This window comes from Suricata suricatta, chromosome 17, assembly GCF_006229205.1.
Source record: "Suricata suricatta isolate VVHF042 chromosome 17, meerkat_22Aug2017_6uvM2_HiC, whole genome shotgun sequence".
NCBI classification, from domain to species: domain Eukaryota; kingdom Metazoa; phylum Chordata; class Mammalia; order Carnivora; family Herpestidae; genus Suricata; species Suricata suricatta.
The window spans coordinates 57,788,646-57,808,752 of record NC_043716.1 but is presented as its reverse complement, the minus strand read 5'-3'; the positions used below and the strand labels follow the sequence as shown (position 1 = coordinate 57,808,752).

Here is a 20,107-nt window from a genome sequence, read left to right as displayed (position 1 = left end):
CCCCCAGTCCACGGCCACCCCGCCCCCGCCCCGGCCCCTCAGTCCACGGACGCCCCGGCCCCCAGCTCCCGACCCCCAGCCACGGTGCGGGGCGGGGGCGGAGGTTTGCAACAAACTCCAAGAAGGGGCCCCACTGTGATGACCAAGCTGGCGGCTCCTTCCACCCTGGGGGGTGGGGTCTTGGAGAGCAGCGGGCTGCCCTTGAACCCAGGTGCCCCCCCCACTCCCCTCAACTAGCAGGTTCCCCGAGAGGCAACATGTTCCGAGCGAAAACATTTCTTTTATCGAGTCTGTGCCGCTGTCTCTGTGGATCGGGGAGGACACTGCACTCCCCACAGGGCTGCCAGGTGGGTGCCGTGACCCCGCGTGCAGGGGGGCCGCGTGCAGGGGGGGACACGGAGGCTTCATCAGGTGCCCCTCTGGCAGTGGCTGGTGGTCTCAGGGGGCGGAGGCGTCACCGTCACGTTCTTTGGGGGGTGGGGCTGGAAAGGGCTGGGAGGTTGACACAGAGCAATTCGGGGTCCGGCCTTATTGTCTGCAAGACCCAGCTCAGCAGGCCTTCTCCTCCAGGCACAGAGCAGGCCTGACCGGCCATCTGGGGGACCATGCCTACCGCCTCATCTTCCGCAGGGGTGGACCCCTGCCCGCCACGTCCTTCCTATGAGCGGGGACCTGCCGCTGAAAGGCGGGGGGGGGGGGGTCTTCCTACTGGCCCAGCCAGGGCGAGGTCCCCTCCCCTGGGTTAGCAAAGCCACAGGTCTCCGCCCTCTTCCTGTAGCAGACAAGGGACTCCTGAGACGCCCCAAACCACCCGAGCCCTGCAAACCTCCTTCTGGAACTGCCACGGAGCCGGGGCACTCGGCACCCTCACTGCCACCTGCTCTGGTAGTTGCACCCTGGTTTGTGCTGGGGCTCCGGGCTGGGCGGGGCAGGGCGGGGCAGGCGTGTGAGGGAACAAGGCAGAGTTCACTTTCAACGGGACTCCCTTTGTTCTGCTCCAACCCTGCTGCCCAACCAGGCCTTTGATCTGTATCCTGATGCCTTGACTTTGGGGTCTGACCCTGACCCTGGAGGGACTATCCTGGCTGGCCAATTCCTGAAGGATGTGCCTTTAATATGCAACCAACCAATGGGAGGAGCTTCCGTGCACCCGGGGCCTCTTCCCCCTTTCCTACCCGCCCAGGGCTGGCACCAGAGAACAGTCCTCAAGTTCCAGAGCCCACGGCGAGCCCTTCCTGGGCCTGCGCCCCTGCCGCCCTGGTCCTTCCCATGGAACCCCAGTGAAGGCTCTTGCCCACATTTTCCCGCTGCCTCTGTCTCCTGACCCAGCCCCATGCGGGCCCCTCCTGCTTCCGGGGAGCACTGAGTATATAACAGTTCTGTATCCTCCTCATTTCTGTGTCTGTGTGCCTGATTAAACAAATCCTGGGTCCCTTTAAATTTTTTTTTAATGTTTGTTTATATTCGAGAGCAAGCGAGCTGGGGAGGGACGGAGAGAGCGAGACACAGAATCCCAAGCAGCCTCCAGGCTCTGAGCTGTCAGCACAGAGTCCGACGCGGGGCTCGAACTCATGGACCGGGAGATCATGACCTGAGCCGAAGTCAGACGCTTAACCGACTGAGCCACCCAGGCGCCCCAAGTCCTGGGTCCCTTTAAAGCCACCTGCTGTCTCTCCCCCAGGGTCTCAGCTCTTGCAGGGGGTGGGGGGCTGGTTCTTGGGAGAGGGGAGCAGCTGAGTGCTTCCCCAAGGGCACAAGGAGTGAGTCAGGTGCAGCTTCCAGGCTGAGCTCCGCCCCACGGTTGGTACCACAGTCACCCCGGAAAGATGGTTGCCGCTCAGTGATTCCCTTTTGGGATTCACTCATCTCCACTCACTTCACCGGTTCTGAAGCCTCCTGCCTGGAAGGGGCCTCCGGAGCGAGGACGGGGTGTGGCGATCGACTAACCCACACTGGCAGGCGGTTAATGTGCCGATTGTGCCGGTATCGACAGTTGTGTTTATTTAATAATAGATAGTGGCTGTCCTCTGCTCGCACGGAAAGTCTTTGCCGAGACGGAAACATGATAAATTGTGAATGTTTTATGAGCACATTCCTGAGCCCCTGAGGCTAATGGGAAGGACTCTCGGTAATAATTACAAAAATGACTTTAGTTAGGGGAGGGGCGGCTAACGAGGAGGCTGGACTAGCAGAGCACACGCTGTGGGCAGACCGGCTGCTGGCCTCCGTGTCTGGGCAACGCTGGTCCAGCGTTTGCCTCAGCGGACGGATGTGCTGGGGTCAGGTTCACGGCCCTGCCTGACTGGACGGCTTCTGATGCACAGAAACAGCAGAGCAGACCTGAGGCTCACAAGAGGGATGCCCTGCGGGGCTCCTGGGACAGCCGTCCCCCTTCCCTGGCTCTCCGTGCCCCCCAGCCGCCCACTCAGCCTCCCGAGCGGCGGTGACTCTGGGCTCCTTCCCTTTGCCCCTTCCCTTCCGAGCAACGCCTGTCCCCGGACGTGCCTCTCCGCGCCCCGGCTCCAGCCTCGGGCTCCTACAGCGCGGTTTCTGCCCCGTCGATCCAGGTCCCTCCCTTCTGGACGCAGCCAGCCGGTTCCCCACGCCAGGGTGACGGCCACCTCCGTGAGCAGGACAAAGACGGGGAACGTCCTTGGGGCCGAGCCAGTGCCCCAGGCTCAGAGACCTGGGTGCTCACTCCCCCGGCGCCTCCATGTCCTGCCCAAACCGGCTCCACGTCTTGCTCGTTTGCTCCCAGCATGCTCCGCTCTCGAGTCACTTGGCGGTGCGCCCCCCGCCCCCATCCCCAGAGGTCTGCGCACCCCAGGACCGGCCCCGCTGTGAGTCCAGGCTGAATAAGCGGCATCACAAACGTGGCCCCGTCGGACACGTCTGCCACTGCCTGCAGCCTCGGGAAGGTCTGGACCCCTAACCCGGTGGCAGCTCGTTTTGGGGGCCAACCTGCCCTACAGCCCCATGTCCCCCCAGTTCCCCTATCACGGGATTACCCTGGGTTCCACGATAAACTTGCTCATGCTTCTGGATCTTTCCTTTCCCTGCTGGAAAAGACCCACCCCCTTTGTCTCCATCAGCAAACTCTCATTCAACTGAATTATCAGGGGGCCTCAGTCAGCCCGCCTCTCAGCAGGATGCACCCCTGTTGAGGAGACACTCAGTCCTCCGTGAGCAGCCCCTCTCCTCCTGCGTGGGGGAGGGGTCCTTCCCCCACCCTCTCCCCTCCAGCCAGCATATCCCGGCTCCTGTGGGCTCAGTCCTGGCCCCTCTCTTCTTACCCCACGGCACCCCGTCCACATCTGCCAATGCTGCCGCCCACGTGCCACGGATTCCCGACGTGGCAGCTCCAGCCAAGGCCCCCCAGGGCCAGGCCTGCTCAAAGTGCATCTTCTCGAGTGTCTCCCAGCCTCCCCCAGCCCAACACTCCCAGGGCTCGGGGTCCTCGAGGGAGGCTGGTCCCGCCTCAGTGTCAGCACACGGAGCCCTCGCTCACCCAAGTGGGCAAGCCACCTCGGGGCCACCGTGACCCCGATTCTGTCAGCCCGACCTCCAGGTGCCTCTGCCGCTCACACGGTTCTCTCCCCGCGGGCCGTGTGCCCCCTGCCCAGCTCAGGTGCCATCCTGCTCACCTGGGCCGAGTCCCACCTGGTCCCCTGCATCCACTCTGGCTCCCACTAGATTCTGTGCAGTTAAACACCAGCGACACATCTCCCTGGTGCAAAACTGATCACACTCCGTCCTTCCCACTAACAGACCCCCATCGCTTCTCAGAGAGACTCGGCCTGGCGTACGGTGTCCATGTGGTCAGCCCTGCCCAGCCCTGCAGGCTGCCCCTGTCCCCCTTCCCATGTGGGATCCAGCCACAGGGACTTTGCACCTGCCCTTCCTTCTGTCGGCAGCCAAGACCCCTCCCCTCCCAGGCGGCGGTCTGTCCTCTGACATCAGGCTAACCCCCAGAGGACCTTGCAGGATTGCTTGTGCTTCCAAAGCACCATGGACCCCAGCCCTCTGGCCCCGGAGCCTCTGGCCTTCTCTTGCGTCTGGTCAGGGCATCCTTGCTCCGGCCCTTAGTCCCAGGGCCTCGTCTCGGCTCAGGTAATGTAAGATAAAACACACGGATGTCTACACAAAGCTGTAATTCAGATCCTCTGGGCCCACGGACTGCAGAGAGGCCCCAGGTTCACCTGCACTTGGGGGGAGGCGTGTTTGCAATGGGAGCAGTGACAGGCCCTGTGGTCAGAGAACAATGCCTCCCCTTCCCACGCCCGATGTGCACGTCCAGGCCCCCGGGACCTGTCCATGTCAGGTCACACAGCAAAGGAGGCTTATGGCAGTGGGTGGAGTTAAGTTTGCTCATGAGCGAATCTTCAAATAGGAAGGCTGTCCTGGGTGACGCAGGGGCCAGTGTAACCCCAGGGTCCTCGGATGTGGGTGAGGGGGGACTCAGTGTAGACTCAGGTCCTCAGATGTGGGCGAGGGGCCCAGTGTAACCCCAGGGTCCTCGGATGTGGGCGAGGGGGGCTCAGTGTAACCCCAGGGTCCTCGGATGTGGGCGGTGCCTCCAGAAGGCGGGAAGGGCTGGAAGCAGGCCCCCCCAGAGCCTCCCGAAGGAGCCGGGCCGATCCGCTGGTCGGAGCCCTCGAGGCCCCGCCGGACTCCTGACCTCCGAGACCGTGAGGACGCGCCGGGTGACCTTCAGTCACCACGCTGGTTTGTTACAGCAGTGACCAGAAGCTAATACACTCTTCTTAGGGAAAAGCACGTGATCCTGCTGCCTCTGCTTACCATTTCCAGCCAATCTGTCTGTCCGTCTCTCTCCCCTCTCCCTTCTGGCCTTCACAGGCCCTAATGTCTACAGGGAAGGGGGGGCACGCGTCCAGCCCCCCCCGCTGGGCCCACCTGGCATCACACAAGAGGAGTGGATTCACGAAGGGGAACTGACGGTCTCGAAGGGCCCCCGAGCGCCCCCCTCGGGCCCCTTCCTCACAGGAGGGGGGGCAAGCTTTTCTAAATCCCATTCCCGGGGGATCAGCCCGGGCCTACGCGCCCTGCCCCGAGCCTCCGGCCACGTCTGCGGTGCTCTTGGGGAGCCTGGAGCTCCACAAAGCCCCTGCCCCCCCTGGGCGGAGTCCCAGGCTGCTGACCCCACTATGAGGGTGCATTTTGGGAAGGAAGAAAGGACCGGTGACAAAGTGCGCCTGGGTGGGCCCCAGCAGCCCCTGGCGGCCGACAGACATCTTGGAGGAGGACATCCATCCCCTGAGCACCCCTGGGGTCTCCCAAGCGGGGGTTAACGCCAGCGGGGAACCCCCTCCCCTCAGCACCCCTCTCCCCGCCCCCACCCCAAACAAACCCAGGGGGAGGACAAGATTAATCCAACATTTAACTACATTCACTTAACAAGAGTATCCAGGGAAAGTTCAGAAAGAAATCTGCCTCCCAGATGAACAAAGCCCTCTCTCTCTCTATACCCAGCATATACATAACCAGAAATGAATATTTCTTTATGGACCATTAAAGATTTAATGTTTAATTTATAGCCACTTTCTCTGGCAGGGGTGGCCAGGCACAATGTCAACATTTTTAATTAAATGGAAAAAAAAATTTTTTTATCACAAAGAAAGATGCGTATTTGAAAAGCCACGTCAGAGCCCGTGAGCAGCAGCCCTGGGCTGCGCTGAGGCGGCCGCTGGGGTCAAGGCCGTGCAGTGTGGCCGAGCACGGGAGGCTCCCGGCTGTTTGCTGAGCACCTACTGCGTGCCGGGCACGGTCCCAGAAGGCTTACACACGCACACATCTCTAATGCTCCCAGCCGCCACAGACGAGGGTGCGAAGGGCGGGCCTTTGTCATCAGCGGAGCTCAGAGAGGCTGAGCACCCTGCATGAGGTCACACAGGAGCAGCAGACAGACGAGAAGCCCACTTGTGGACCCGCATGGATTCCCAAACCCAAGCTCTTCCCTTTCTCCCCCCCCCCCCACCCCGCGCCGCCGAGCACAGGCTGGGGGAGGAGCCTCGTGCCCAGCCTGTGTCACGACTTCTGAGTCACTCAGTGGTGCACGGAAGTGCCCAGACGCCTGGGCCGTGTCTGCAGCTGTGCAGGGAGGACCTGTTCACCACTGGGTCCCGAACCCCGGGCCAGCAGGCTCCTCGAGTCCTCTGGGGAGGCTGCGGCTCCTGAGGGTGACACTCCCAGAGGGGCTGCTGTGTCCTGACGTCAGGCGGGCAGGGACCCTGAGGTACGTGGGGGGCCCGCGGCGGCCCGGCACTGATCCCTCCTGGTTCACAGCCCTGCCGGGTGGCCGTGGCAGGTGAAGGGCGTCCCGGGTGCCACCCGAAGGAGGCCCCGCCCCGTCAGGGTCCCGACAATGAGGACACCGCGAGGGACGCTGCACGGCAGCCCCCGTCCTGCCGCAGCCGCTCCCAGGGGCGCAGTCCTGCCCCGTTCTTCCCAGCGGCTGTACTCAGGCAAGGCCATGTTCCTTTGAACCAAGGCGGAGAGTTGTGGCAGCCCGCAGCTGGGATGGGGTCCTCCGTCTCCCCCTGGCGGTCCCATCTCCTGGGGAAGCTCCGGGAGATGCCGACTCAGCATCCGGATGGGCCGGGCCACGCGCTTCCGCAGCCGGTGCCCGGCTTGGCCTCGGGCCTGCGAGTGTCTGTCCTGGGGCAGCGCGGCTCAGGGACAGTGTCCCCGCCTGTCCCCTCCTGTCCTGCGCATCCGGGGGGCAGTGGTGGGCTGGGGTCGGCACCGAGACCTCTGTCCCCCCTCTGCTTTGGGCCGGGGCCCTGCACCTTCTGCCTGGCGGAGCCAAGGAGCCAAGGCCGAGCTCAGCTGGTCTCTTGCCGCTGCCCCGGGCTCTTCCGATCTGGGGGCATGGGGGCGGGCAGAGGCCCCTGCCAACCTGCAGACTCTCTTCGCCACCGTCTTTTAGGAACTTGGGGAGCTACGGTCCAATGCTGAACTTCCGCGGCCCTGGGCAAAGGGGTTTGCTGATGGGCCAGCAACGGGGGTCCAACTTAACCCCCCCCACCCTCTTCAACTTTCATTAGCTGCTGAGGTCCGGGACTCACTGGGTCCGCCCTTCCCTGCAGGGAGGGGGGCACGCTTGTCTCTGCAGCGTCTATTCCCATAAACCGACCTTTCATTTCTCGTGTGAATCCACTTTCATTACGAAGCTAAATAATGAGAAGGAAATATTAAAATTAAAAAAAAAATCCCTACACAAAGCAAGTTTGCCTGTGCTGGCCACCGGCTCTGAGAGCCAAGGCAGAGGGAGGTGGCACCACGCCACTCACTAAAAGCATGAGTGTCACTAAATCAATAATTCATTTACTTTAATGAGATAAGTACTTTGAAAACTAATTGCAAACCTGCTCCATTTACTCCGACCCGTTATAGCCCTTAATGTAAATCGCAGAACCATCGCTGTGGGAAGGAGAAAGTCTTTATGTCGGGGACACCGTGTCATCTCCCCTCCGTCCGAAGAAAGAGGAAAACAAAGTTCTCTACGGGGATGGGAGAAACGGGGGGGGGGGGGGGCGTGGACCTCTGTCCCTTGTCTCTCCAGGCCGCCCAGGACCTCGCTTCCAGCCTCAGGGCTGACTCGCCTCCTTCCTCTGTGAGAGGCAAATGCTTGGGAAACCAAAACATGAAACACCAGACCCTGGGGGTGACTGCCCTGGGGCCTCCTACAGCGAGCCCCCAGCCCTCCGCTGCTCCGGGCAGAGCCTCAGGAGGAGGCCCGGTTCCAGACAAACCTGTGCAAGCGTGGCTTTCAGCTCAGCCTGGGTAGGCGAGTCCTGAAGGTCCCACGCGTGGCCTCCGCAGGTTGGGAACCAGAACGGGAAGGGGGCTCCGGCCAGCGGGGGCAGCGGCATCGGGCAGCGCGGCCGCAGAGCCCCCGGCTTATCCGCTGGTGGGCAGGGGGCTGACGGGCCAGAGAACCCACAGCGTCCGGAAAGGCGGCTGAAAAGCTCCAAGGGCACATTTTCCAGCTTCTTCCACTGACGACCAGTGCGTCCTCTCTTTTTCTCCGTCTTCTGGTCTTGCTGAAAGGAGATTCCGGTTCCTCAGCACAAGTCCACGGTCACTTCCTGACATTTTCAGGGCGAGCCCGTATTGTTTAGAGATGACGCGTTTGCTCTGTGGTCCGGGACTGGCTGGTGCGGCTCTCGGATTGGACCCAGCGCAGGCAAGGGCGAGGCCCCCGGAGCGGCCGGCGGGGACATTTTCTCGGTGATGGAGAGCCCAACACTGTCCCGAGCCTCACACCCCACTCACCCCTCCCGTACCGAGGCCGGGGTAGCGGGCAGAACGTGCCTCACTCGAAACCGCCCGGTGGGCACCTACGGGCGGCCGCCAGCACCTGCCGCCGTTAGGATGCCGTGCTCACGGGCCCCAAGAATATGCGAGGCCAGCCCGTCTCCCTGGGGTCACTGGGGAAACGGGGCATAACCTTCCCAAGCTAGAATGACGCCAGGACCCTCAGGGGCAGACCCAGACAGATGACAAGGAGGAGAAGGCGGGGCTCCGGGTGCTTCCATACCGAGCAGGAGATGGGAGACCCTTTGGAGGGAGGGGGTGGCACCCAGAGCTGTGGGTGGCGACACTGTGGCTTCCCGGGGAAGGCTGGCCTCCGCTGCTTGTGGAGAAGGTGACCTGGGCTTGAACTTGAGCAGACTACCTCAACCTGCCCTGGGGGTGGAGGTGCTGCAGGTCAGGTTCAAAGGCACCGCCCCAGCAGATGCAGCCCCAAAGGCCTGTGTTCCCGACTTCGTGATGGAGGGGGCCGCTCTGTCCGCAGCCTGGTGATTCCTCTGCCAGGACTGGCTCCAAACCAGAAACGGCACAATTCTGTTTCCTTTGTAAATCCTGCGCACCGGGCAGACGTGTGGTGGTGGGGGGGTGGAGAGCACGGGGCAGCCGTGCCCCCTGGATGCCGTTTCTCCGTGGTCACACTATCCCCTCCCCTGAGACGTGGGACTCCGCCCCGGGGGGCCGCGCTCTCTGCGGGGGTGAGGGCGGTGCAGGACGGGGTGGGCACAGCGTCCCCCCCCCTGGGCAGAGTCGGCTGGGCGGGATCTGCCCCCTTGCGGTGGGGGATGCTCTGGGAGGCAGGCACCTGCCCGACACAGCGGCACACGGGAGAGGGGCCCCCACCCGGGAAGAGCCGCTCCTGTCCTCCTAAGTCTCATCTGGGAGGCCACGCCCGGAGGACGAGGAAGAGCGGAACTTCGGGGCGAGGAGAGAGGGGAGGGCTCAGCTGCCCGGGGGTGGGGGTGGGGGGGTGCCCGGGGCAGGGCAGGGACACGCTGGACGTCTCCCCGTGCTCAGCGGGCAACCCCACGCGCCCCAGGAACCGAGGAGAGGCCGGGACCCGGGCGCAGTGGTTAGCTGACCGCACTGTCCCCCCACGCCCCGTGGAGCCGTGACCCCAACCCGGACGGTCTGTGCACTCCGGCCACAGGCCATTTGTCAAGAGCCCGGCTCAGACGGCTCCACACACACCTCAGTCTAGGCCCCACAGGGCCCGGTTCCAGCCTGCAGCTCTGCGGGTGTGGCAGCCCCAAGCCGGGGCCAAGGGGCAGCGGGCAGGTGGCCAGAGTGGCCACAGGCTTCGGGAGGGGAGAGCGAACCTTCCAAACGGAGCAGCCTTAGGGCCAGCTCATGAGGGCTTTGGCCAATGGCTGCCGGCTCTAAGGGGCTCGTTGGCAGGAGGACGGCCGCCAGCTGCACAGCGGTTCTGGACGCGGCGAGCGGAGCCAGGCCCCCCGCCCCGACCTTGGCCCTGCGGCGGCCCAGGGCGTGTGGGAGGCTGGGCCGCGAGCCGGCAGGTGAGACAGACCCAGCACCCCCCGTGCCCCTGCTGGCACCCGCGGACGGGGCTGGGGGTGCGTTCTGAAGGTCAGCCTGGGCCTGAGAGCAAGGCGCCCCTGGGGTCTGCTCCCCGGACAGAGCTCCAGAGCAAGGGCCACAAGACGGGGCTCCAATCAAGGCTCGGCCCCACGGGCTGCAATGGCCTCGGGCCTCCCGCCGGCTTCCCCACTGCTCACCCTGCGGGCTCAGCGCCCACCTGCGGGCTCTGCCGGCGGCCATCCCTCCACCCTCTGGGAGTGGGCTGAGCATCAACCCCATTTTACAGGTGAGGAAACCGCATGCGTGGCGGGTGGCGGGCGCCTGGGCCCGGAGCCTTCCTGCGGTCCGTCTCTAGGAGACGGGCAGGGTGTGGAGCCCTCTGTGTGCCAGAAAGCCACGGCTGCGTCCTCTCCACCACCCGGGGCCTGGCCCCATCCACTGCCCGCCTGTTTAATCACCAGATGAGGCTGTGCAGGGCTGAGGGTCAGGGGGTGAACCCGCTGTGTGCAGCCGGAATGCCCCTCACTCCCCCCATCTGCTAGCCAGAGTCAGTCCTGGGGGTCCTGCTCCTCTGCTGAGGCTCAGCCTCTATGGGGGCCATGTGCCTGGTGCCCACACCCCCTCCAATAGGTCTAATGCCGCCTGAGGCCTCGGGTCCCGCAGGCCGCACGTCCCTTGAGGAACCTGCCTGTCCTTCCCTCGGTGCTCAGGGCGAGGACCCCTGGGGGGAAGGGCGTGGCCCCGTGGCGGGTGCTAAGCAGGGTCAGAGGTGCCCAGAGGCTGCTTCCAAGAGCGAGGGGAGCTCAGCTGGTCGCCAGGCTCCTGCAGGGACCACCGCCTGCCAAGGCCAAAGCTGGCACCAGGGGCCAATCCTCTGCCCAGAGCGGCCTGGTCACATCACGTCTGTGGTGTGGGATACCACCAAGCTGGGCCAGCTCGCTGTCACCTGGGCCTGAGGGCTGTCCGAGACCCTGACCACCTGGAAGAGGAGAAATGGCCACGGGGGTGGCCCCAGAGGAGGGAAAACCAGGACGTGGGAGAGATTTTTCAGTCCACATCATAGACTCATGCTCAGAACCAACCTCGAAGCCTTTCCCAGCTCTCACGCCCCCACCGGCTCCGGTCTGTCCACGCCCAGACCTCACCACCTTCCTGCTCCTCCCCCAGGCTGCACTGGGCCTTCTGGCTGGCTGAGGAGCTCCCCAGGCACCCTTGACCCCAGGGCCTTTGCACCTGCTCCCGCCAAACCCCACCTCTTGGGGGCGTCTTTGCTCAAATATATTTTCTTGCCTCCTTTAAAAACCATGACTAACCACCCCCATCTCCCACCCTCCACGGCTCTTAGCTCCCACAGGCGCAGTGCGCACCTCGCTGGTGTATTCTGTGACCGTCCGTCTCCCCCAGAGCAACGTGAACTTTACGAGAGATTTTATCTGGTTTGTCCACTGATGTGAACACTTAGGCGTCTCTCTCTCCATAAGTGTAGACGAAGGAGGAAGTAGGAGCACCTGTGAAATGATTTGCAGAGTCCCTCCCTCCCCTATCCTCTCTCCCTCCTTCCCTTCCAACACCCTGCGCCCAGCAAAGTGGTGTCACAGGTCAGAGGGCCTGGTAGAAACGCCAGCCGCATTCCACAGAGAGACCTCCAGGACCGTGCTTTCTAGCTGTTGTGTGCACACAAGTCTCCTAGGAATACCCCAAAATGGAGATTCAACTCAGTGGGTCTGGGGTGGGGGTGTGTGGGGAGCTGAGCATCTGCATTTCTCACAAGGTCCCAGATGAGGCCCATGCCCCAGGTGACAAGGTTGCGGCTGGTGGTGGGGCCGGGCTCTGTGTCTGGCTCAGACCCCATGCAGGGCGGGGAGCAGAATTCCATTCTGTTCTAGACTGTCCTGTTTCATCTGGTCCCCACAGCAGCCTCGGCCAGAGGGTCAAGCTGGCACCCCCCGCCCCAGGCTTCCCTCTCACACGGACGCCCCTCCTGGTCGCCCCTCCTCCCCCACCAGGGTCTTGGTTTCCGATGGGGCCTGGAAAGCGATGGGGCAGGGCAGGGGCAGGGCGGGGGCAGGGGTGAGGACATCAGAGCACCTGCTGTGTTTCCACGGGGCTGCTGGGCGTCCAGCGCCCACAGCACTCAAACTCTGAGTTCCTTGGAGTCCTTGGTCTGCCAGGGCCGCATTCTTAACCGAAGTAACCGCTTTGGAAGGGCCTCTCCGGGTCATGGCTTTGTAGGAATGACAAATTATGTGGTGAAGCCACAGCCTGGCCACGCCTGGAATGCAGTGATGAGCCTCAGTCCTCCTGGAGGCTCCCGGCCCGTGACCCGAGTGGGCCGAGTGCCCACTGCAGCCGCGGGGGGGACCCCCCACGGGCAAGGGCACCTGTGGCTGGCCCCGCACGTGCGGACGGGGTGGGGACACAGCCCCCGGCCTTGCTCCCCTGCCGCAGGGGGTGCGAGCCCTCGGACATTTCTCTCTGAATTCCACCTCGGCTGTTCTCCGAAGGAAAATCGATGGGAAGATCTCAATTAATCACACAGGGCAAATTGATTAGGGTCCTAAATTAGGTCAGCGCTGCTGTCTGCTCGGAGGGCAGGACCCCTTAATCATGGTTTTGTTCGTGAGAGGCAGGCCGCAGGCAGAGTGGGAAGGTCTGCGGCAGCCTCGGTGGGCCCGTCGGGAGGGCGGCGGGATCTGTCCCCACACACGCCGGAGCGGACCCCGCGCAGGGCACAGCCGGGCCACGACCGCTTTCACAGACTCACTCTTCTCCCCACTGGAGGGAAACCAACCCCCACGCCCTCGGCCATGAGCTCAGGGGTGGCCCAGGCCTGTGGCTGCCAAGCACCTGCTCTGGTGACCTTCTCCCGCTTTGCTCCCGGGGGTCTGGCTGCTGAAGGAGCAGTGACGAGTCTGACAGGTAAGGCCAGCGTAGGGCAGCGCGGCCACCCCCCGCCCCCAAGCACTCAGCGTTGGCTGTTGCTGGTGGCTGAGCGGGCTTGGGGCTCAGGGACGGTGACGCATCCAGGAGCAGCGAGGCATCCCAGAATCCCGAGGGCTCTGAGCGGCTCCGTGAGACCCCTCCTTCTCTGACCCAAATGCGGGCCAGAGGCCTGTCGTCCGGCTGTGGGAGGCTTACGGTCGTGGACACTTTCAGGCCAGAGCGAGACCGGCAGCAGAAGGCGGCCGTTTCCACGAGTCCCTTCCTTCCCTGGGCACGGCGTCCTGGAAGGCAGCCAGGGCTTTTAAAGAGCAATCCAGGCGGAGGCTGCTTCTTACCGGCACTTCGTAAATCCCGTAGCCCTTTGAATTCATGTTACTTGTTTGGAACGCTGGGAAGGCGCACAGACTTTCTGCTGATGCTGGGCCTCCCTTTCCCGGGCAGGTGCTGACCGGTCGTGGTGGCCCAGCCCGGCCGAGACCTTGCCCTCTGCTCTGAGCCGCCCTGTCAGCAGCCACGGGAGAAGGGGCCGGAGGCAGAGGCTGCTGACTCTAGCGGGGCCACCCTTCCCCTCCCTCCAGGCTGGCGGGCCGAGGACGCTCAGTGCCCCCCAGCCCCCTGCCTGGAGCGGTGGCTCCAGGAGGCCGAGGGCACTGCCGACTGCTGCCTGAATCCCCAGTGCCAAGAGCGGTGCCTGGCACTCAGAAGAGCCCGGCAGTATCTGCTGGACGATCCGTGCTCGCACCCTGTGTCCCCCACTAAGGTATGTCCAGGGCCTCACCCCCAGAACCTGTGAGCGTCCGTCCCCTTGTATTTGGGGAAAGGGACTCTGCAGATGGATGAAGTTACAGATCTGGAGGTGAGGTCATCCCGAAGTTACGGTGGGTCTTAGACCCAACGACGTGTCCTTGCGAGGGAGGGAGGCTCCGGCAGTGGCGGTGGTCTCCGGGGGAGGGCCGGCCACCATGGACGCTGTGGCTCCGACCAGGCAGGAAAACATCTCTGTTGGCTCGGGCACCCTGGTTTGCGGTGACTCGTCACCACCACAGGACACGCACGTCCACGTGCAGCAGCCTGCAGCTCACGCGCAGCAGGACACCCTCCCCTGGTCCCTCCCCGAGGCCGCCCCACCTGCTTCTTTCTGTCTTACTCCCTGGGCCCTCGGGAAACACGGGCACAGATTACGGGCATCTCTGAGGACGGGCAGGAGCCGCGACATCCGTGTGGCCTCCTCCTGGCCGAGGCCCCTCTGGAGGGATCTGCCCAGACGGAGGGCTGGGGAGGGGCGAGCCCTAGCCGTCTGGTTGTCACTGCTGCTCTGCGGGACCCTCCGTCCAGAGGCAGGCAGATCTGTGGCAATGTACAAAAGCAGCACCGAGCCTGCCCAGAAAGCCGCCGGTGCGGCACCTGTCCGGAGCTGACTTCCCACCGCCTTCTCGGCAGGAGCGGCGCCGGCGAGCTGGGGGCCCGGGGGGGGGGGGGGCAGACGCCATCCCCACCCGCATCTGAGAAGCACAGTTCCTCACTACCTCTTTGCCAGGAGAACTGCTGCCAAGTAAAGCAGACGTCACGAGGTCGCCCTTGCGGCCGGCGCCAGGGTCCCCGGTGAACTGTCTTCAGCAGCAGCTGGCCGCAGGACCCGGGCCCTCTCTCTCCCGAGGACGTCATGTGCCCTGTGACTGTCCCGTCCCTGTTCCCCCGGCCTGATCGGCTCTCAGGCAGGACTCGTCAAAGCTTTTTGAAAACCCGGGTAAATGCGAGGGCCGGATCTTCCCTTGGATACGCGGAGCGCTTTGACCTCATTGCCTCCGGGCACGCGGGTCGGTAAAATTCCCGGGGTCTCTCCGGCTGACATTAGCGACTTTCCAATCTCCAGAAAGGACTTAGTTTCCGAATCCCTTTCAAGATCACCGCGATTTTATACTTTTTAATTCCATTAGGCGAATCCGCTCCCATTCCGGAGATTTACCAGGCTGGGGATTCGCAGGTAAGCGTACAAACTGCTCCCGAGAGCCCCGGGCGGGAGAGCCCTGCCAGTCCTGGGCAGGGGGTGAGCGCCGGAGGCTGCAGGGGACTTGGCACAGGGCTCGGAAGCGGCTTGGAGCGGGGCCCGAGACGGTCCCTGTCAACACGGCCCACGGCTCGGCGTCCGGCTCGCTCAGGAGCTCCGATCCGCACGTCAGGCTGCTGCCACACAAACGGCTAGGACAGTAACACACTCACACGGGCGGCCTGCCCGTGGCCGGGGCGGCTGTCTGTCCACCGGGGTGGCGGCCGTCTGTCCAAGCCTCTGTGGGCGCACCCCTGCCCTCCTTCCTGCAGGGACGACTCCCCTTTCAGCGTGAAGACGGCCCACCGTCCGGCAGCAGAACCACACTTGAAAGCAGCTAAGGTGGCCCCGGTGCGTCGCTGTCCCGGCCCGTGTCCCCGGCTGGGGGGGAGCCCGGACAGCTGGCGGCCACCTTCTCTTGATGACATCCAGCCCTTGAAGGACGTGTCCTCACGGGCCCGGCCTGGCCAGCGCCCTGTCTTGCCGTCCTCAGTTTCTGCCGGGCTGCTAAGCGGTCACGTCCGCGTGATGTGGGCTCTGCTGGGATCCTTCTGTGGCCGGAACCTTCCCAGTGCTTTTCTCGGTATCTGCCATCGTCAGGAGTGGGACTGTGCGGCTGTAGGTTCATGTAACGGGCTGCTAATCCGCCCCGAAGGGGGTCCGACAAAGGGCTTCACGGCCCTGGAGTCTCCGGGTGGCAGGAGGGTCCCTGCCGTGCTAAGGCAGCTTCAGGATGGGCACAGGTCCCCAATGTCATGATCAGGGGTGGGAAGCCTGGGCCAGCCCAGGTCCCGGCCCCCAGTGGGGGCTGGAGATTGAGTTCCATTGAGCGGACAAGGATGTAACAAATCCCTCATGGACACTCTGGGCGCCGAGGCCGCGGCAGGTTCCGGGACGTGTCAGGACAGCGACAGGCCTGAGTCCACGGCCGGGGGGGGCGTGGAGGCTCCCAGCTCCTCTGGGATCTTGTCCTATGCACGCCCTTCATAATGAAACTAATCGTAAGTATAGGGATTTCTTTCTTTATTTTAATGTTTAATTGAAAGAGAGACAGAGCACAAGCATGAGGGAGGGGCAGAGAGGGAGGGAGACACAGAATCCAAAGCAGCTCCAGGCTCTGAGCTGTCAGCACAGACTGTGGGATTGTGACCTGAGCCCAAGTCAGACGCCTCAGCGACCGAGCCCCCGGGCGCCCCTGCGTAGGGCTTTCTTGAGTCTAAGAGACATTCTAGCGAACACAGGACTGAGGGGCCGCGAACCTACAGCTGCTCCGTTGGAAGCACTGGGAGTCGGGCCAGCACCCGGGGGACGCGCCCCGGGTCTGCGGGGTCTGCTGCAAACCCCGGGCGGTCGGGCCAGAGCTGGGGCGCTGCCCGCCCGCTGGGTGAACCCGGCGCCACGGCAGAGCCAGTCACGTGAGCGCCTGTTCTCCCGCCGCCGTGGGAGGAAGCCGCCAGCACCTCCGTCCCGCCGGCCAGAGCCCAGCCGCCGCCAGGCCTCCGGGAGCGCGGACCCCCCGGGCGGCGGAGAAGCCCAGCAGAGGTCTGGGGCGCCCCAGCCTCAGTGCTTGACAGGCCTGGGTCCTCCTGGGGGGCCTCCGGCACCCCGTGGCGGCCCCCCCTGCCGCCCCGCACAGATGCTCCGGGTCTTGTGAACATTTCATTTTCTGCAGTTTTCCCCTCCTCTCTCCTCCGGCCTGACAGCCACGCCCTCCCTCCGCTCCTGAAAACCCCGGGTTCCTTGCACCAGCATCCAGGGTGGCGTGTGGATGCTCGAGGTCAGCAGGGTCTCACCGGCCCCCCAGCCCAGCCCGGGCCGACCCCACCTGGCTCTGTGATGACGCCGGCGCTTTCCCACCAGCTGCGTCTCCCTCCCACCCCAGGCCTGGAGACCCCCCCCCAAATTACAAAGTCCTTCCTTGGCCACTGACCTCTGCCTCCCTTGATCCCCAGGGTCCTAGCCCTGCTCTCTGGGCCACCAAGGTCAGGGGCGCCTCGGGGGCTCAGCTGGTCAAGCCTCCGACTTCGGCTCAGGTCAGATCTCAGGGTTTGTGAGTTCGAGCCCCGCGTCGGGCTCTGTGCTGACAGCTCCGAGCCTGGAACCTGCTTCGGATTCTGTGTCTCCCTCTCCCTCTGCCCCTGTCCTGCTCACTCTCTCTCTCTCTCTGTCTCTCAAAAATAAACATTAAAAGAATGTGATGTAAAACATTTAAAAAAACAGTCAAGTCCGATCCCCTCCTCTGAGACAAACTTCTTGTCTTTCATCCAGCTCGGGGCTGCCGTCCCGCGTCCCCCATCCTGCCGGCCCGCGTCCCCACGTCCTGCCGTCCCGCGTCCCCCATCCCGCGTCCCGTGTCCTGCGTCCCGCGTCCTGTGTCCCGCGTCCCCCATCCCGCGTCCCCCGTCCTGCTGTCCCGCGTCCCCCGTCCCGCGTCCCCCGTCCCCCATCCCGTGTCCTGCGTCCCGCGTCCCCCGTCCTGCGTCCTGCGCCCCTCGCCCCGCATCCGGTGCCCCGCGCCCCGGCCTGTGGGGTCCACAGGCATGTCCAGTTGTCCTCGAACCCCAACAACACCTCCAGGGCCGCCTCCGCCCTCACCCAAGATCTGGCTGCGCCCACTCATCCCACGGCTCTCCCCGGGTCTGCTCCCCTCCTGGGCTTGGGCCGCACGACGGCCTGGCCGGCGGCCTCCCACTCCCGGCCTGTCCTCACGCCCCTCCCCGTCCAGCCTGGACGCTGCTCTGGGGTGAGTGACGTCCGCCTGGGACAGCAGCTCGTGACTGTACGTGGAAACGGGGGTCTCTGCAGATGGGACGGGGTCCTCCTGGATGAGGGTGCCCCTGAGTCCAGCGACTGGGGCCCTTACAGGGGCGGGTCTGTGCAGAGACGCAGTCGCACAGGCTCTCCCGGGGGGTGGAGGAGGCCCGGCAGATGTGGCTACAGGTCCAGAAGCCACCGAGGCTGGAAGAGGCAAGGAAAGACCCCTCCCTGACCTTCGGAGAATGCATGGGCCCGCCGACACCCTGCTTTCAGAACTGTGGCCCCCAGAACGAGGGATAAGAGGTTTCTGTGGCTTCAAGCCCCATTTGCTGTGGTGGCCCCAGGACGCTTGCAGGCACCTCCGGTTCAGTCCTCCAAACGCACACCTTGTCCTTGACCCCACGGCATGCAGTTCGTGCCCGCCCCCCATGCCTCCAGCCTGAGAGCAACGGGAGACCCCGCACCCCGGGCAGAGCCCACTCCCCGCCTGCTGGCCAACAGTCTCCCAGTCTATGGGGACCGTGTGACACCCTCTCTGTTCTGTCCCAACCTCTGCCACCTGGCTTGTCCCAGGTGCCCTCACCTCCTGCTCCGTGGAGGTCTGTCCTGCCTCCTCTGGGGGTGCGCAGAGGCCTTCCCCGCCCCCTGCCCCGGGTCGTCACGCTCTTTCCTGGTCCTTAGCATGTAAAAATAACAGTTCGTGTGTCCATGCAGCAACGAGGGCCATCTCTGCCCCTCTCCCACCCCCCCTCTCGTAGGCCACTGCTGTTCCCTCAGTGCTGGACCCTGAGTCCCTGTCACTGTCACAGCCACCTGGCCTCCACCCGAGCCCCTCCCCCCCTCCTCCCTGCACCCCTCTCCCCACCCCTGGAATTCTGCCGGCCCCTCTCTTGCTGTTTCTCCATCTCTCTGCCACCTGCCTCTGTGGCCCCAGACGCGAGAGGCTCCTCGGGGGAAACTCTGTGCCTCCCTGGCCCCTCACAGGACCACCCCGCCATGCCTCTGAGCGCTTCCAGGTGAAGTCTGCAGAGCGCACCCCTCCCGGGCCCGGAGCCACACCTCTGTCTGTGCTGGATCCGTCCACTGGGGCCCCACACCCCCAAAGCTCCGGCGCCAATCCCACTGCCCCCCCCACATCCACTGGGGCCCCGCACCCCCAAAGCTCCGGCGCCGATCCCACTGCGCTCCCCCCACCCTCAGCCTCCCACTCCTCCTGCATCCCCATCTCTGGGGCTCACGCCGCCTGCCCCTGAACCCCCCCCCCCCCGCAGACCCCGGGCTCCCTCCTCCACGCCCAGCCCCCGCTGCCCCAGGGGTCGGAGCGCCCCTGCTCTTCATGCCCCATGCTCGCGCTGGATGAACACTGCCACCCCCACCCCCCAAACAAGGATCTGTGTTCTGTCAGGAATGGCACCCACCCCCCTCCGGGCACCCAGGGGGCAGGGGCTGAAGGAGGGGCTGGGGCCCCTGGCGGTGGTGGGGCAGCTCAGCTACTCCGGCCCCTACAGTGTGAGGCAAAGCCCCGAATCCGAGGCGCGGGGACAGCGGCCCTCACCCATGAGTGTTGTGACAGCTCCCTTATCCCGTTCGGCAGGGGACGAGGCAGAGAGGCTGCGCCGTTGTCAAGGTCACACAGCCACACGTCGGGGCTGGATGTCAAAACCCAGCACTAACTTAATTTATGGGGACCGTGCGGAATGACAAAGTGGCTCCGTGTGCTCAGAGACGGTGACAGGAAAGCTTTAAGCCAGGGCTGCGGCCCCGAGGGGCTCTGCTGGGACCCCTGCCCCCCCCCCCCCCCCCCCCCCCGCCCCGCCGCCCCTCTCCACCGGTGGGCTTCCCTCCTGCCATCAGACCCCTCCTGAGCCCCCGCTGACCCCACACCCCCGGGATTGCTGGGTCCATGTCTCCCCCTCCAAGGCCCCCGCCTCCCCCGCCACCCCACTCCACCCAAAGGCTCTGACCCTGAGGCCGCTTTGCTGAGCCCTCTCCGGACTCCCGTTTCCTCACTAGGAACAGTCTGGACACACCTCACCACGGGCGCAGAGCCGCCCAGAAGTGTGGCTGTCAGATCCAGGGGGAGGGGCCCACCCATGACGACCCTGTGGCAGGAGCGGGGCCTGGGGGCTCAGGGCCTCCGCCACCAGCCACCAGCCTGCTTCCCGCCAGGGCCTCTTCCTGTCCCCTCAGGGCCCCCAGGCCCGAGAAGGAAGCCGAGGAAGCCCCCGGCCTGTGGGGTGGGCCGAGCCGGCCCCCGACAAGGAACCCCCGGCCGGTGGCATGGGCCCAGCCGGGCCTCCAACAACAGGGACCCCCGGCCTGTGGGGTGGGCCGAGCCAGCCCCCGACAAGGGACCCCTGGCCTGTGGGGTGGGCCCAGCCGGCCCCCGACAAGGGACCCCTGGCCGGTGGCATGGGCCCAGCCGGGCCTCCAACAACAGGGACCCCCGGCCGGTGGGGTGGGCCGAGCCAGCCCCCGACAAGGGACCCC

General features: G+C 64.7%; 2 protein-coding genes across 2 annotated transcripts in view; one reads left to right on the top strand and one right to left on the bottom strand.

Annotated features, from left to right (window-relative positions):
- Positions 1-1,423, top strand: part of LOC115281707 (WAS/WASL-interacting protein family member 3-like) — a 2,217-nt gene extending 794 nt beyond the window's left edge. The window contains exons 2-5 of the mRNA XM_029927128.1: positions 8-84; positions 238-347; positions 779-885; positions 1,019-1,423. Of these exons, the coding sequence (XP_029782988.1) occupies positions 8-84; positions 238-347; positions 779-885; positions 1,019-1,324 (600 nt within the window). The 3' untranslated portion in view covers positions 1,325-1,423. The remainder of the gene's footprint in view (positions 1-7; positions 85-237; positions 348-778; positions 886-1,018) is intronic.
- Positions 1-20,107, bottom strand: part of RBFOX3 (RNA binding fox-1 homolog 3) — a 328,800-nt gene that overhangs the window by 119,047 nt on the left and 189,646 nt on the right. The window lies entirely within an intron of this gene.